This window comes from Botryllus schlosseri, chromosome 11, assembly GCF_051294905.1.
Source record: "Botryllus schlosseri isolate E-star chromosome 11, Bs_hap1, whole genome shotgun sequence".
NCBI classification, from domain to species: domain Eukaryota; kingdom Metazoa; phylum Chordata; class Ascidiacea; order Stolidobranchia; family Styelidae; genus Botryllus; species Botryllus schlosseri.
Window position 1 is genome coordinate 28,515,153 of NC_137246.1, and position 17,466 is coordinate 28,532,618.

Genomic DNA, 17,466 nt, shown 5'->3' on the forward strand with positions numbered 1-17,466 from the left:
CGCAGATAACAACAGTCGATTAGTCGGACCGACACATGTATGGTTGCATGCTTTTACAATTACAAAACGACAAAATCATTTAAGCGATAGGCCTACCAGTAACATGACAGCCAATATTCAGTGAAACTACATCGTATAATGCCAAGGCCAAAGCAGTTCTAATTTTCGTAGTCGCAGAGTCTCTTAAACCGGTGGAATGGATGACAAATGGCTAACTGAAGTCGTCAAAGTGATTGAATTTGAGAGCATGAGGTCGAAAAAAAGAGATCTGGGTGGAAAACTCGGTTGCATCATGTCTGGAAGTTTTGAGGTGAGCCTGAAATCCCGATTTTGTAACATCAAATGTAATAGTGAATTAAGACCGCAATCCTTTGACGTCTCAGTGAGGTTCTCAGTTGAGTATAGAAGATGTTTGTTCGCGATGACTCAATCGAGATGGAAATTCGAGCCTCGGGCAGTGAAAAAATCAACGCTGGAGCAAATCTGTTTTGAAAATAATCCAGATGCTTCGGACGTCTCTGGACACTGGGAATAGCAGTCAGAGCGTAGTTTAAGAATCGACGATGTTCAGGCTTATACTCGTTAGTTTTATGCTGAGTATCGAAGTGATAATCGGGCAAGAAGAACTAAAATGCAAGGCAAGAAAAGGCTGTCACTTCTCAGGGTGCGACCCAGCCAGATGGTCGCCCGACAAGGCCGACATATTCGACCGGAACGAGTTTCCGATCACGTGCAAACAGGCTTCAGCTCGGAGTGGAAATGAGGCAGGCGTGACGCCGCCGAGTTATCAGCTATTGCTCAACTCTCACCTGGCCAACACCCAGAAGATGACCGCGCTGACTGTAGGCGAGTATTCATAGCAGTGATGAGCATCGGACGGGCTCGGATAGTGTTCGGACCGGATTTTGGACAATTTTGAGACAGTCGTATCGGATTCGGATTCTATTGCAAATTTTGTTTCGGATATTTTCGGATGGTTACCTCGGCTGGATAGTTCTGACCAGACGTGACGTGATTTCAAATCGAAAGAAAAAAATCATCAGCTGGATTACCGAACACGGACAGTCAACACGTTCTGATAGGACCACTAACACTATAAAGTTGCTCAGTCAAAGATCCAAGCAAATATAGATACCAGCTAATCCACACCTTAGCGTTTGTAAAAACTATAACTCGAGCTCAGATGTACAAGGATTCTTCGGAAATGTCATTCGATTCGGATTTGTTTTGGATATTGGACGGCATTATTCGGATTCGCATGGATTTTCGGTTGAGATTGTTCGGACTCGGACGATTGCTCAGACACTCAAGCTGTCGGACGGATTCGGATTCTCAGAAATCAATATACGCTCATCATTAATCTCTCTAAGCTATAGGGCTGGGCACAATGACGCGCGACCAATCGAGGTTCAAGGCTTCCACAGCAGAAATCACAATCGAAACTATAATTTACGTTGATAACTCTTTTAGTGACAAGGAGCGTATGTAGTGGCCTAGAACCTCGATTGGTCGTAGCCTACTGCAGCATACGAAACATGTAGCACAAAGCTACGTACATTATTGGAAATGACATGTCTGTGAATTCGTGATCATGCAATAACTCACGCCATTGTAATTTGTAACAAACTGCAATGAAATAGGCATGATCGATAAAACACCAAATTATCTTTAATGTGATGTAGGCATACGTATAAATCTGTCACATAAAGGTGGAGTTGCCATATTTTGGAAATCTGAAAAGAGGACCCTTTTTCAGATTTTTCAGACTCACAAAACCGGAGGAGAATTTTCTAAAATGTGGGAAATTTTTCCCAGTTTGTGGACGGTTGACTAAAAAAAAGGTTCACTTCCCACTCAGCTCCCGAACTACCCGCCGGGGCGTCACTTCGGTGCTGATTTACGGCCATCTCAGTCGAATTTTGCTGTAAATATGACCAAAATTCTAAAAAAAAAGGACAAAATCTCAAAAAAAGAGGACAAAAGGGCGTCCTCCGAGGACACTTTCAAAAAAGAAGACAAATCCTCTTAAAAGAGGACGTATGGTAACCCTGTGATAAAGGTAAATGTTTGAACTTCCAACATCTCTCCTATGGTCAATGTCGATGTCAACGACAACGTCAATGATACTCAATTTTGCAAACCCTACTCTCAGCATCTGTTAATTGAGTGAAAAGCCGCTATTAATTAAAATTTCGAAAAGGAACTTGAAATTGATTCAAGTCGAGACTCTTTCATTTCAGACGTGAAGGAGTTATCTGAAACTTCGACTTCGTGCCTTCAGCGCCTCGATAAAGTCGAAACAGAAAATCGCGACGTGAAAAAGAGTACGTGAGAGACGTTCCGAATTGTCGCGGCCCAATCGAATCTAAGTTCGTATTTCCAGAACTCAACGAACTCGAAGCAAAATGGGGCTCTCTCGCCCACCAACTTCGGAAGGAGATCAATCAGTTGAAAGAAGGTCAAGAATAAGCGCTTCATTATTGAATATATAACGACGTTAAAGTTTGGGTCTCGAACAGAGTAGAAAAACTAGAAAATTTTCAGCTTTTCCAAATTAGAGTAGAATTAGAGTAGCCTGATAGCTATATATACAGTTTAAAAAAATATTGATTAGATGAATTAGAATGCGTGAATTCGCAAAAATGTGGAAATTTGCTTCAATTACGATTTAGTACAAAATACAACAAAAATCAAGTTCAGTTCATTCTCATAATAAGCACGAAAATCGAAAACGTCTGTACAGCAAGTTCGACTTATTTCGCACGATGCAGTTCTCCTGTAGCATTTTCTGTAAAACCAGAAATTAGATTAGAATTAAAATGAGAGCAACTAGAAACATTTCATGAATAGTATTATAATTAGTTTGCCGGCATGTTGTTCTAATTACAGCCTAATTCCACGAATAGATAGTTGTCCAAGTCTGTTCCAAACTAACCTCTGACCGAATCCGTCGCAGGTAACGACAAGAAATTGCCCGTCATAAGCTCGCCTGCACCTCAAACGACCACGCCCGATCTGACAACCAGGCTTATTTCAACAAGAGGTTAGAAGTTTGCTGTTTATAATAGGCCTACTAGTCAGAGTGCTCGAAATTACCGAACCCCGACGTGATCTATTGATCTCGCCTTCCGTCATATATCACCGCATTTTTCGCTTGTCCTTTTATAGACTTTTCATCCAGTGTGCAGTGTGCCTCCTCTTTACATTGCCTGAGCCCTAGGCCCTAGGCCCAGGTGGGTATTTGACTCCAAAGACTACTCCAAGTCGTTTTGACACCTTCCTATCTTTTCGATCATTTGTATCGCAATCGTCTGATGTTTCGATCGGATAAAATTGTTAATAGTAAACTGAACTGATAATGAGAGGTGGTCAAAGTAGTCAAGAAAGTTACTCAAGTAGAAGTAGAAGTGGCGACGAAAAAACCAACTCAAGTACGAGTAGAAGTACTTCTTCCATGAGCAACTTAAAACTACTTGAAGTAGAAGTAGAATTGACTGACTTTACATCTCCTCAAGTAAGTAAGTAGTTGTGAATACGATCGTAATTCGTTCGCATGGATTGCCAAAAAGTGCGAATTGAGCTATGCGAAAATTGCCGAGCTTGATTCATATTGCTGCAACCCAGGAGGTATCCAATTTTCGACAGCAAAAGCATTCTTCCGCATCATGTGGTGAAAATAATAGTAGGCCCTATTGATATCGAAATGCGATACTAATCTTCTGTTTACTCGAACAGCCCGTTTTAGAAAATATCATGGTATGGCGCCCTACCCCATATTATAACGCCTGTAGTTTAGTCGAAGATCAATACGTGGAAGTTGTATCGGATTTGGTGTAAATACTTTGCCCGATTAGTAAACGCTAATGAAAAATTAAGTGGATCGTAAAAATGCCATATTGTGTAGTTTTATTTCCGGAAATTGAAGGCATTACTACACTTACTACACTTCAACATGTATGTTCTGCATACAAAAGAACTGAAACTATTTTGAACTCAAAGTATGATACTGGGAATTGAAAGATAAATGCAAATACTACTTCTAAAAGCGGAAAATGTATTTCATGTCTTTAGTCCAGAAAGTTTCGAAGCTGGTATGCTAAAACAGGTGTAAAGCTCAAAAAAAAGTCAGACCCCACTCTTCCAGATCTTCCACGCCATGGGCTGCTAGATTATGAGATGATAACTAAATGCTAGATTGCGAAACAACAGTTTCAAACGTTATAATGGGCCATATATACTGTGATGAAATATTTCATATGGTCGACAATGCGGTGTGAACGGAACCACACAAGCCGCTACCTTAATTATATTCACCGATACTTTCGTGAAATCATATTGGTCACTCCATATCCACTGTGCGCGAAGCGTGACGAAAATTCTGGGCTTTATTCAACTTTTATGGCAATTAAATGTTGATACTCCATGAAAACAGCCTCGAAATTCCTCAGGATATCTTCCTTATTAGAGGATTAAACAACTTCTACTTGACAAACTGAAAATAGCGAAAGTAAGTAAGTCGCTCACATAATATTACGAAGTAGAAGTAGCAGGAAATTAGATCTACTTGAGTAAGTACCCAAGTAGCGAAAAGCTACTTGAGTACTTCAAAAAAGTAGAAGTAGTTCGTTACTGACCACCGCTGCTGATAATATACATTGATTATCGGTTGTTTATTTGGTAATGACATGATTTGAATGATCGCTGATCTCTCGCTCCTCTTTTCGTCGAGAAAACAGTCACGTGTGAGAAGAAGGTCCTGATGACCAGTCGACATTACAACACGACATTCTGCCCGGCCGGCAAACCCGTCGGATCGCTCTGCTCGATTTCGTGCAAAGAAGACTTTCGTTTTTTCCCGTACGCGCGCGAATGGAACGCCGCCTGCAAATTGCAAGCAGGAAACAACTTGAAGGCCGAGTGGGATTTGGACGCGGCGCCGAGATGCGTTCGTAAGAAAGTGAACATTTTGTCGAATAGCTTTTATTCAGTTTTACATTTTGATTCTTCGAGAATGCTACTACCATCGGCACGTCGAGCTCGGTTGGAAAAAGTCGCCGGTGTGTGATGGTGAGTTAAACTAAGGCTATAGCACTGGTCAAAGTATAGCCAACGTTGGTCTTCAAAGAAGTGGAATAAGTAACGCCGAAAATTTCCACTTACAAGATGTGTCAAAACTACTTCGACTGAAATGGGATAATAAAGGTCTGAAAAGCAATGAGTTAGAAGTATTTACTTTCCTATTTATAAAACCCAAGAGGTATAAAGTAATATTCGTTTTGGTTAGTAAAATGTACGAGATCGAAGTAATCTAAAACGGAAGGCGTAGCGCAAAAAGGCAGAACCTGTTAAGTTCTGAAAATGTAGAATTACTTCGTTTCTGACCGCCTCTCAGCAAATATGCTAGAATAGTTGATTCAATTGCAGACGAATCTGTGATCAAGTTCGGTTCGACTTACTTGACGAGCTGGAGCTGCGATTTCGACACGGCCGGAGATCTCTGCGGAATGTGGAATGAACGAATGAACAAAGTCAATTGGACGCAGCGTGTTGTGAAGATCTCAGACGCGGTTGGACCGTTTAGCAGTGAGCCAGACCTGGACAACTAGATCATTGTAGATGTCTCAATATAATATATATATATATATATAACGAAATTCCAGGATCTAAGTCTAATTTAATTTGTGAAATGTCTCTACATGACCTCATTTTAATTCTAATCTACTTTCTAAGTTCTCCTGAAAATGCTCGAGAAAAACAGTAGTGCAAAACAAGCCAAGCTTGCTGTACAGACATTTGCTATTCTCATGCTTATCAGAATGAACTTTGATTTGATATAATCGGAATTGAATTGAATTTCCAAGCTTTTATCTAATCTAGATAAGCTGACAATTTTCTAGTTGTCCAAGTAGGCAGTGAGGTGATACAGCGTGTAAAAACGAATCGCGTTTCCTTCAGGGCGTGAATCGGGGCCTGGGTTTGGAGAAAAGTTCGCCCAAGGATAGAGCCGTGATTTGGTCGCCGAGATTAGCGCCGGGCAGTTACTGCGTCCGGTTCCGCGTTTTTGCAATACTGACGGACGAAGAGGACAACTTTGTCGTATGTTTCTGCTCATTATTGTTCTATTCAATAGCATTCTCACCAAATATGGAACCTCTCTGATTCGAAAAAGGAACTATATAAAACGTGGCCAACAAATAGCTGCGACAAAAACTGAAGCAGTCTATACTCCAATTAACTTAAGAAACTGCTACATAGCGATATGAAACTCGATATTAATACATCCAAATACCTCAATCAATTGACACAAAACCCTCGGCTGTTCTGCAGTATAATCGGCTGTTCTAATATTCAGAGCTAGCCAAAGCAGTCACTCAAGTAGAAGTAGAAGCAACGCCATGAATTTTGACATGAAGAAGTAGAGATTTAAGTCAAAGGGTGGTATTGCAGGCCTAGTTTCGCCTAAAAAACTGGAACGGTTGAGAAGTGGTAGTGTAAAATCTCAACTACTTGAGTAAGTGGTAAAAGTGGGCAAAGTATTCTTGGAATACTTCAAAAACTAGAAGTACATTATTACTGACCACGTATTCTACTGTTTGATGTAAAATGCGATACACAACAGACCAACAAGATAGCGTAATAGTAGAACTTGCGGCTTCTTGATCGATAGGTCGTGGATTCAATCCCCGGCCGGGTCAGACCAACGACTTGATTAGTACCACTGGTATCCATGACTGCATCACTTGGTACTCGGTTTTACTGGGGTAGCATGGAGGGTGCTGCAAGCCTTGCAAGGCCATTTTGGACCTCCCTTGTCCAGCGGCATAGCCGACACATCATGCACGTGTCGTGTGAATCTGTATCATCATGAGTTGTAGTATGTGCCTCAAAAACATCAAGGACAAACACATGCAACATCCTATTCCTATATACCTAAATACAGATAGGATGATATCAAAACTTCCTACTCACACTACTTTTTAAGTAGTTATGATTTGAGATTACTTCTACTTCTACTTGACAATTTTCAGTTTTTTAGGCAAAAATAAGCGTAGAATACCTACTTACTTGGTGAACCATAACGCCTACTTCTACTTGAGTAGCGACGGTGACTACTTTGACCACCTCTGGTCATAACTCATAAACGGCGTCTTGTTGCAGGTATATACATATGAATACATACATAGCAGGAGGCAAGGTAGTGGCAGACCCTTCTTGTGGAAGAATTCGTCCAAAGCTCTGAAGAATAATACTTGGACGCCTCTGGAGTTTTACACCAGGAATGTTTACGTCGACGTTTTTATGCAGCTCCAATTTTATTGGTCTCATCTGGGAGCCCGGAGCAGTGTGGTTCTTGATGATCTGTCCGTGGAAAAGGGAAAATGCAAATCTTATAATGGATAATCACATGAATGGTTCCGTGACATAGTTTGCTGCTGCTCACGTAACAATATGTCGCTTTATTATGTTCCTTCAAATACATTCAGATATACTCCAAGTCTGAGACATCCGAAATTTCTAATATCATCAAAAATGGATTGCACAGATTGTGAACTTGCAAGGCGAACCAAAAATTTGGTTAGTCCGGCCGCAACACTATAAATGTGATGCCTAAAATATCAGTTCCGAGGCATTGACAGATCCATCAGCCATTCACATATTAGTATATCTTCGTACACTACAATAAAGCTAGGCTTACCATATTTTGGAAATGTAAAAAGAGGACACTTTTTCAGAAATTTCAGACATGCAAAACTGGAGAAGAATTCTCAAAAACCGGTAAATTTTTCCCACTTCGTGATCGGTTCACTAAAAAAAAAAAAAAAAGTCTTCTTTTCGCTCAGAGCTAAAATCACCACTTTTCCCTCCGAAATACCCGCCGGAGCGTCACTTCTCGGCTAATTTGCGGCATATCGCTCGCAATTTGATCTAAATCTGACCTAAATTTTCAAAAAAGAGGACAAAATCTCAAAAAAGAGGACAAAAGGGCGTCCTCCGAGGACACTTTCAAAAAAGTCAAAAAAGAGGACGAATCCTCTTAAAAGAGGACATATGGTAAGCCTACAATAAAGCAGAATAATTTGCGATAGATTTATCAAAGGTAAAACTTTTCTACAAGCTTGTGCAACATGTCGTCACTCGATTTCTTGTTTTTAATGTTGTTGCCCTTTTGTGAAAATGGAAGAATACCTAATGTATTAGATTGAGTCTTACTATATTCGCGATGACGAGACAAAGTGTCGTTCAACATATGCGTCATTGCGTTTGCGCTCGCAGTAAGACCGTCGACTATGAAACCTAGGCACGAAGTGATTGACGCATGTTGGTCGCAGCTTTCGATATCGATATGTCCACATTGTCCAGTCCATGCGCCGAATAGCCCAGTCCTCTCAAACTTAGCCCAGCGATATACAACAGGTCTGCAATATAGTCAATTGACAATATTATTGACCTATGAACTTCAAAAAATTTTCGCGCTACGCGCGGCTAGTGGCCCACGCAATAGTTCGTCAATCGAATGTGGCCCTTTGGCTGAAAAGGTTGGCCAGCCCTGTGCCTGATAGAAATGACTATATAGGCTGGACGTTATATTGGTGCCACATATGTTGCGGTCATACCAAAACTTGACGTCACATGGTCACAAGCACTACGCGTTATGACATTGGCTATACCATACATATCTTTGTGGAAATTACAGGATTTTCGGCAGTCGCTCATGTCCAACGGTGCGGATTTTCAAGACACGGTCATGTATTTTAATAATTGCAGCTATGCAAAATTCGCTTTAAAATAATTTCGTTGCCGTTTATCACTAGCCTACAGTTAATATTTGCTCATGACAGATTACTATATGGCACGATCATAAAAGTAAATTGGAACTAAAACGTTTGGGGTCCGCGAAGACAAAAAGGTTGAGAACCACTGCTCTAAGAGCTTCTTAGAAGTACATAACTGCAATAGAAAATTAAAAAGTATATATTGATATTGAAATGAACCCGAATATTTTCGGCTGACACTCGTCGGGGGTAATCGCTAGCAATAAGTGTAAAATTGGAAAAAAACATTGTAGGCTATATCAAAAATCATCGTCACCGGCGTGACATTTCGACTAATCAGTGAAAAGAGATCGCTTGATGTATCATTTTAGATGGTATGAACTCCTGTGGGCCCAAATTAGGTTGGCGTATTCGATAAAAGTCGACTCCAAGGCACACAAATGAAAGTGTGAGCGGTCTCTCCCGACGAGGCGAAATCTGTCGTCTCGATCATTTTTCGCACTAACAGAATTATCTAACAGGTTTGCCAATGGCATAATACATATGGCCTTTGCCTATAATTCTAAATCCCGATTTTATAACCTTCACTATAGTAACTAATGAAGACCGCAATCTCATGACGTCAGGAGTGCGGTTAAAAGTTGAGTGGACGAAGTATGTTTGAATTCATTTGCAATGAATCAAACGAAATGGAAATCCGAGCCTCGGGCTGTCAAGAAAATAAACGCTGGAGCAAATTTGTTTTGAAATGTAATTCAGAATCTTCGGACGTCTCTGGACACTGGAAATAGCACGCTAAGCTAGGTTTACGAATCGACGATCATGTTCAGGCTTATGCTAGTTAGTTTTGCGCTGAGTATCGGTGTGATAATCGGACAAGAAGAACTAAAATGTAAAGCAAGAGAAGGCTGTCATTTCTCAGGGTGCGACCCAGCCAGATCATCGCCCGACATATTGGGCAGGAACGAGTTTCCAATTACTTGCAAACAGACAGGTCGAGGCGGAAGTGAGGCAGGCGTAACGTCGCAGAGTTATCAGCTTTTGCTCAACTCTCACCTGGCTAACACCCATAAAATTACAACGTTGACCGGAGGCAAGTATTCGTGATCAGAGAATGAATTAAAAGCTCGGCACAATGATTCGAGTAGGCTACTCACAATTACGGCAGGGCAAAATCGAGTACCTGAGTGATCCGATTCTGAATCACGTATGACGTATTACGCATCTAGTCAAGTGCTTCTTGGAGGTACAGAACTTCAATATACAATTAAATAGTATATTCATAGTGTGTGTGTAGTGTGTATATTCATACTATAGTGTGACCAATTTCTCATTCGCTTAAACTCGCTTCACCCGGCCTTGCAATTCACTATAGAAAAAGAACGCAATAACTCATTATCATTTCTGGACGTATTAGTTGAAAAGCGCAATACCAACAAATTTGAAACGTCTGTTTTCAGAAAACCGACATTCACAGGCCAATACCTTCGCTGGAATTCATTTAGTCCTCGGCGCAGAAAAATTAACCTCATAGGCACACTCGTGCATAGAGCGTTGATGATATGTTCGGGTAACAAACTGAGTTTAGAACTTGACTACATCCGAAAAATCTTACTTGATAACGGTTACCCTGAACACGTCATCAGCCGCGGCATGGAGAGGAAATTAACGCAATTCAACGCAGAAAAACGAACAGAGCCCACCGCACGAACAATAAAAGATGTTTATATCCATCTACCTTGGATTGGCCCCATTTCCACCCGCTTTGAAAAACAATTGATTTCTGCTGTCGGTAAATGTTACGATACAGTCAAAACCAATGTGATTTTTACAACAACACAACTGCTCCCTTCAACACGCAAAGACGTGCTTCCTGCACTTCAACAAAGTAATGTAGTGTACGAATATAGGTGCCACTGTGATTGTGGCTACGTGGGAAGAACGTCAAGACGTCTGCAGGACCGCATAAACCAACATGTCCCCAGATTTATCAGAACACGTGCGTCACGCGATGTGAAAAGCTCACCCTTAACTCATCCACTTAAGATTGATGCTGATCGATCAAAGGCAATTAATTCTGCCATCGGCAAACATCTGTTGGATAATCCGATTTGTGCGAATAATTATCGAGACGACCGATTTCGAATCGTAGGTCGAGGCCGTTCACAATTCCATTTGTGTGCCTTGGAATCAACTTTTATCAAAATACACCAACCAAAACTCTGTCAACAAAAGGAGTTCGTGTATCACCTAAAAATAGTACATTGAACGCTCTCTCATTCGAAATTTCATGCTGGTGACGTCATATTTTGTGATACGATTGTTGATATACTATGTTCTTTCCAATTCTCTACTAGTTGCTGACGATTACCCCTGACGAGTGTCAGCCGAAAATATTCGGGTTCATTTCAATATGAATATACTATTTAATCTAGTCAAGTCGAGTATTGGGCAGTACAGACGACTCTCGCTAATTGGCAACACGCTTAGCGCCAATTTGTAGCGCGCAACGCTGATAATACGAAATACTTGGCACTATGGTTGAATTTGATGCGCGATTGAAAGCAAACATAAAGAAATGTGTGATTTGAAGTTTTATTTCGAGGGAGATTTTTTCCAGACTTGTTCTACCAATAGGACAAAAAATCGGTAAAATTTTGCCCATTATAGGCCTACATGTAAAATTACGGGTAGTCGATTTTTCCCAGACCAGCATTTGTTGAAAGCTATGCGATATCTGAAAAATGTACCCCGTGTCGTTTTAACCGTAAAAGCGAATGAAGAAGAAAACATGGCTTGAATTGTATTCAAGTCGAGACTTTTTCATTTCAGAAGTGATGGAGTTATCTGAAACTTCGACTTCGTGCCTCCAGCTCCTCGATAACGTCGAAAAAGAAAATCGCAACTTGAAAACAGGTGGGACACATTTTAAATCCGCCGCGGCCGAAACGAATCTACGTTCGTTTTTCCAGAACTCAACGAACTTAGAGCAGAATGGAGATCTCTCGCCGACCAACTTCGGAAAGACATCAATCAATTGAAAGAAGGTCACTCATAGCACTCCATCATTGAAACATAACGGCTTTCAAGTTTGAGTGCCAACCAGAATTGGAATGTTAGCTACACAGTTGTTTCCAAATCATATTAGAATAAGAATGATGACTGAATTCGCAAAGAGATTAGAAATTGAATTAAATTTCGGGTTAGAAAGAAACAACAAAAATCAGACTCAGTTCATATTAAATCAACGTCTATTCTCAAAAGCACAAGAATGACAAATGTCTGTACACCGAGCTTGGATCGTTTCGCACGATACAATTCTCCTGTAGCATTTTCAAGAAAACCAGAAACTATAGGTTAGAATTCAAATGAGAGCGTAGAAGCATTTCACAAATGAGATTTTAATTAGATTACCGGCATTACGTTCCAATTAGTCTAATTTGACAGCTATAATGATGTATAGTTGTCCAATGTCCAAGTCTGATCCAAACTAACTTCTGACCGAATCTATGGCAGGTAACGACGAGATGTTGCCCATCATCAGCTCGCCCGCGCCCCAAACAACTCGACGAACGACCATGCCTGATCTAACAACCAGACTCATTTCAACAGGAGGTGAGAATTTGACTGTTTATAACATTGCCGAACCACGACCTGATATATCGACCTCGCCTATTATCGTCATATGCGATATGCCTCGTTTTGTCGCTTGTCATTTTGCGTTAGGTTCTTTTACTCTTCATTCAGTGTTCATGCCTCCTCCTTACATATCGATCGGGCACAGGGCGGGGGTCTGATTTCAAAGACGCACTCCAAGTCGTTTCGACACCTTCCAATCTTTTCATTGTATATCGCGGTCAGTGGTGTGTTGATCTGATGAAATTGTTAGTAGAAATTGAGCTAATAGAGGTCAATGTTATTTGTTATTTATTTGATAACAAACGACACTGTTTTATAAATGATCATTGATATCTCGTTTCTCTTATTTCGACGAGAAAACAGTCACGTGCGGTCAGAAGGGTCTGAAGAACAGCCTACAATACAACACGACATTCTGTCCGGCCGGCAAACCCGTCGGATCGTTCTGCTCGATTTCGTGCAAAGGAGACTTTCGCTTTTTCCCGTACGCGCGCGAATGGAACGCCGCCTGCAAATTGCAAGCAGGAAACAACTTGAAGGCCGAGTGGGAGTTGGACGCGGTGCCGAGATGCGTTCGTAAGAAAGTTAACACTTTGTCGAATATAGCTTTTATTCACGTTCTCTTTTTGCTTCCTCGAGAATGCTTCTACCATCGGCACGTCAAGCTCGGACATATGAAGTCGCCAGTGTGTGATGGTAAGTAAAAGTCTTATTACCAGAGGATGGTCAAAGTATAGTTAGTATAGCAATGTTTGAAAAAAATTCTTTTCAAATTTTTGCGCCTAATATTCGATAAAGTTGTTATATTGGCTTAAAAACCAAACCTCTGACTCAATTCCAACTAGTAGAATCGAAGCTATTGGACTTTGAAACTTGTGGATGAATTATAAAAAGGATTAAAAATTAAATTAAATTATTAAGTTGTCTACAAAAACGATGCGAAACCAATTTGGCTCGATTCCAACCAATGGAAGCGAAGCTAAGTAGAAATCGTCAAATAGAAGTATAGGAGTAACGTGAAAGTGATGCAACTAACTGCAAAACTACTTTCTACTTTATAAAACCAAGATATATAAAGTATGTAGTTTTGATATAAAAATGGAATTATTATTAGTATAAGAAGAGAAAAGTGTGTGAACAACTATTGAACTAATTATTTGCAATTATTCTTAGCGTACTCGAGTACTTTGAGAAGGCTATTTACTATTTATGTCATGAATAATTTATAATATTTTAATGCAAAGTATAAGAAGTAAATAGTTTTTATTGCAAATATCAAAATTTAAACAGCTTCTTGGAGGTAGGCTACTGAACTGCAATATACAATTGAATAGTATATTCATGTTGAAATGAACCCAAATATCAAAATGAAAGTAATCTTAAACCAAAACGACTCGAGTACGTGGTGCAAATAGGCAGAAACTACTTGAGTACTCCGAAAAAGTAGAAAAGCTTCATTTCTGATCACCTCTAAGAATGCTCGAGTCGATTCGATTACAGACGAATCTGTGATCAAGTTCGCTTCGACTTACTTGACGAGCTGGAGCTGCGATTTCGACACGGCCGGAGACCTTTGCGGAATGCTGAACGAACGAAACAACAAAGTCAATTGGACGCAACGTGTCGCGACCACGTCAGACTTGGTTAGACAACTAGATCATTTGACCTGTCTAATTAGACTGATTAGAGCAAAATCTAATTATAATTTTAAAAAACACTGCGTAATGTGTATACTGTATAGCTATCATTCTGATTATAATCTTTTGAAAAGCTGAAAACGTTCTAATAGTTGTCGAACTATGGTGTGAGGTGATACCGCGTGGAATAACGAGTAACACGTTTCTCGCAGGGCCTGAAACTAGGATTGGGTTTGGAGAAAAGTTCACCGAAGGATAGAGCCGTGATTTGGACGCCGAGATTTGCGCCGGGAAGTTACTGCGTTCGGTTCCGCGTTTTCGCAATACTGACGGACAAAGAGGACGACTTTGTCGTATGTTTATTGTTCACTTTCTCGATTTAGTCATGTTCTCAACGAATAGGATCATTCCTATTTCAAACGACAACTGCCTGGTAAATTTCTTGTCCAATAAGGAAGTAGCTGTAGTGTAGGGTTACCATACATACGTCCTCTTTTTTGACATTTTTGAAATTGTCCTCGGAGGACGCCCATATGTCCTCTTTTTTGAGAATTTGTCATCTTTTTTAAAATTTTGGTCAAATGTATGTTAAAATTCAACTTAGATATAGGAAATAAATACTCAAGTAACGATACGCCGTGTCTATCGGGAGTCGAGCCGGAAAGTTGACCCTTTTTCAGTCAACTAACTACAAACTCGCAGTAAATTTACCGTTTGGATTGTAAGTCTCGAAATTTTTAAAAACTGTCCTCTTTTCAGTTTCCCTAAATATGGTAACCCTACTGTGGTGTCCCTTTTTTGAGTCAAGAAACAGTCCTATTCTTTCATATACTGTTGACTTGCACTTAATACAGTTGAAGACTCCAATCGAATTATATTAATATTACTATTTATTTAAATGCAGCAACCGCTCAAAGTGCTCGGCCCCAACCAAAAACCAACCCAGTGGACGAACCCAAAGAAAAGGAGGCGGAAAATCACACCAAAATTTCCATCATGAAAACATCAAAATAGCTTTTTTCACAGCTGTGGCAAAACTGTTGCAGTCAATTAACTCCAATCAACTTAAGAAAATGCTACATTAATCAAGGCTACGATATTTAAGTATTACTATGCGCACAAAGATTCAAGTACTCGATTCCGAATCGAACAGTAGTTCTAATGATTCGAGTCGAGTACTGATGGAGGATTTTTTCAAGTGCCTGTTGCGTGTATGGTTTTGGCTCAAGTTGTCACTCATGACTATATTGACCAGTCTGACAATAGGGCTGCGCACAATGATTCGAGTACTCGAATCTGAATCGAGTATTAAATCTAACGATTCGAGTCATTCTTTTGAGTACAGAAATTATACGCTTCTCACCACTGAAAGTTAATTTATCAATGAGAATTATAGTTTCAATACTAATTTTCACTGTTGAAACCTTGATTGGAGGTATCGTAGCATACGAAACATACAGTAGGAAGCTACGATTACGAAGTTTACTGGACGTAGCACAGTTCCGAAGTCATGATTATCCCACATCATTGTCACCAAGAGGAATGAAATCGGTATGGTCGCAAAAATACCGAAATATCTCCTAATTACGTGATGGTTAACAGGCATTATATTGTTTGTGGTGGCATAAACGGTAAATATTTGAACTTTGACGTAATACATTTTGTTATGTCATAATGAGTGATAATCGATTACTAGACGTGGCATATTACGTGATTCAGGTAATCGATTTTGCCCAGCCCTATCTGACAGAGAGTTCTATATCGACTCTCTACGAGTTGCAGTGCACGTTTAGGTAAAGCTTGTCTTTCGTTTATTTGCAGCTTGATCAAGTATTTAGTACTTATACACTCAAATAAATGGTGAGGCTGCTGTAATGATCGAAACCATACAATACGCCCCTTTCCGATAAGATTTATATTATTAGCGAAAATTATAGTTTCGATACTTTTCCTCAATGTCGAAGCCTTGGAATCTCGGTCGTATCGCAGTATTCAAAACATGTATAGTACAAAGTTACGCACGTTATAGTGGAAATCTCATTCCTATGAAGTCTGGATAAACCTGCGACATCGTTGCAAAATATAGGCATGGATCCAAACACCAAACTCACTTTATGTGGTGTAAAACTTGCATTACCTTCTTGGTGATCGCATAAAAAAGGTGCATCATTTTTATACATCATCCATACTCTTGGTGAATGATATTGAAGTCGAAGTCTAATATTAGCATATGCCAGATTCAGAATCCATGCAATCACTCGTGCACGATCTTGCCAATCTCACGCTTATTACAACCAAACACCCCAATCAACTTGAGAAAGCGCTAAGAAAACCTTGCCTTTTATGTAAATTTTCCCTTCGCTCAAGGTAAAGATATCCAGCTGTTTTAATCTTCTAATTCCAATCTAATCCTGAAAAGCTGAAAGTTTTCTGGTTGTCCAACTATGAATTTATGAGATTCCTGATTTAGACCGACTACTTTTAAACAAGTTTTAGCATAGCCTAATACATAGGCTCATAAACGGTATCATTTTGCAGGTACGGATGTGGGAATACGTGCATAGCAAGAGGTCAGGGAACGGAAGACCTCTGTTGTGGAAGAAAACGTTTACAGCTCTGAAGAATAATACCTGGACGTCTCTTGAGTTTGACAGCAGAAATTTGTACGTCGACGTTTTTATGCAGCTGCAATTTTATTGGCCGTACTTGGGAAACCGGAGCAGCGTCATTCTTGATGACTTGTCAGTGGAAAATGGAAAATGCAAATTGTAACGATTAGTCACTCGACTGGTTGCGTTAACAACATGACGCTTCATTATATTCCTTAAAATTCGTCCAAATGCACTAAAAATTAGGATGGATCCGGATTCGGGTTAAAAAAATACACGGATTTGGATCGGATATGAAATGACGATAAATTTGAGGTGGGTTAGGACTTTTTCCATTTCCTTGGGACTTTTGAACAGATTTCAACGTGATTACCGCGGTTTAGATAGGAAACGAAAGTGATTATGGATTGATGTTTGGACTTAATTGAATCTCAAATCCGACAGGGTTGATGTGGTCCTCAAATTGGGAGGTGGTCTTTGAATTACAAAAACTCCTCCATGCCCCAGTGTTGGGATGACTCGAGTCATGACTTGACTCGAGTCGGACTAGGGTCACTTTTTCGTATGACTTGACTTGACTCGAGTCACTTTGCTAAAATGAATTGACTTGACTCGGCGTATCAGAAATGTGGATTGACTCGTGACTCGGAGCAAAATTCACGAGTCAATTTCAAGTCATCAAGGAATCGGTGTCGATAAAATCACTGTATCTTGCATATGGTCGGATTGTTCGCGCAACGCTGGTGTAACCCGTGAGAGCGACCAATCATTCTTTGATCGTGCGTTTCACTGAGCCTCCATTGTTCC

At 40.2% G+C, this 17,466-nt stretch overlaps 2 protein-coding genes across 3 annotated transcripts; both read left to right on the forward strand.

Moving 5' to 3' along the window:
• The first annotated feature begins 279 nt into the window (after window positions 1–279).
• Window positions 280–7,495, forward strand: LOC145449624 (uncharacterized). Of its 2 annotated transcripts, none has more exons than XM_080328018.1 (9): window positions 280–846; window positions 2,241–2,324; window positions 2,384–2,458; window positions 2,957–3,043; window positions 4,737–4,949; window positions 5,011–5,067; window positions 5,425–5,567; window positions 5,956–6,096; window positions 7,159–7,495. In XM_080328018.1, exons 1-9 carry the CDS (start codon window positions 564–566, stop codon window positions 7,399–7,401), a joined length of 1,326 nt encoding a protein of 441 aa, XP_080184144.1. In that variant the 5' UTR covers window positions 280–563; the 3' UTR covers window positions 7,402–7,495. The 2 variants fall into 2 exon arrangements, 1 of the variants encoding a protein (XP_080184144.1); XR_013918311.1 differs by having other exon boundaries at window positions 497–846; window positions 5,425–5,583; window positions 7,159–7,300.
• A 4,041-nt stretch (window positions 7,496–11,536) lies between these two features.
• On the forward strand, window positions 11,537–17,466 carry LOC145449628 (uncharacterized). The gene is made up of 8 exons (XM_080328023.1): window positions 11,537–11,690; window positions 11,747–11,821; window positions 12,291–12,389; window positions 12,777–12,989; window positions 13,053–13,109; window positions 13,914–14,056; window positions 14,263–14,403; window positions 16,589–17,466. The coding sequence occupies exons 1-8, from the start codon at window positions 11,552–11,554 to the stop codon at window positions 16,820–16,822; spliced, it is 1,101 nt and encodes a 366-aa protein (XP_080184149.1). The 5' UTR covers window positions 11,537–11,551; the 3' UTR covers window positions 16,823–17,466.

What these genes read in the sequence shown, in the direction of transcription:
- LOC145449624 (XM_080328018.1), top strand. Translation starts at nt 564, where the DNA reads ATGTTCAGGCTTATACTCGTTAGTTTTATGCTGAGTATCGAAGTGATA. An exon ending in GATCAATCAGTTGAAAGAAG is followed by an intron (nt 2,459 to 2,956) that starts GTCAAGAATAAG and finishes AATCCGTCGCAG; the next exon opens with GTAACGACAAGAAATTGCCC. An exon ending in TTGTGAAGATCTCAGACGCG is followed by an intron (nt 5,568 to 5,955) that starts GTTGGACCGTTT and finishes CGTTTCCTTCAG; the next exon opens with GGCGTGAATCGGGGCCTGGG.
- LOC145449628 (XM_080328023.1), top strand. Translation starts at nt 11,552, where the DNA reads ATGAAGAAGAAAACATGGCTTGAATTGTATTCAAGTCGAGACTTTTTC. An exon ending in GAAGTCGCCAGTGTGTGATG is followed by an intron (nt 13,110 to 13,913) that starts GTAAGTAAAAGT and finishes ATTCGATTACAG; the next exon opens with ACGAATCTGTGATCAAGTTC. An exon ending in ACAAAGAGGACGACTTTGTC is followed by an intron (nt 14,404 to 16,588) that starts GTATGTTTATTG and finishes ATCATTTTGCAG; the next exon opens with GTACGGATGTGGGAATACGT.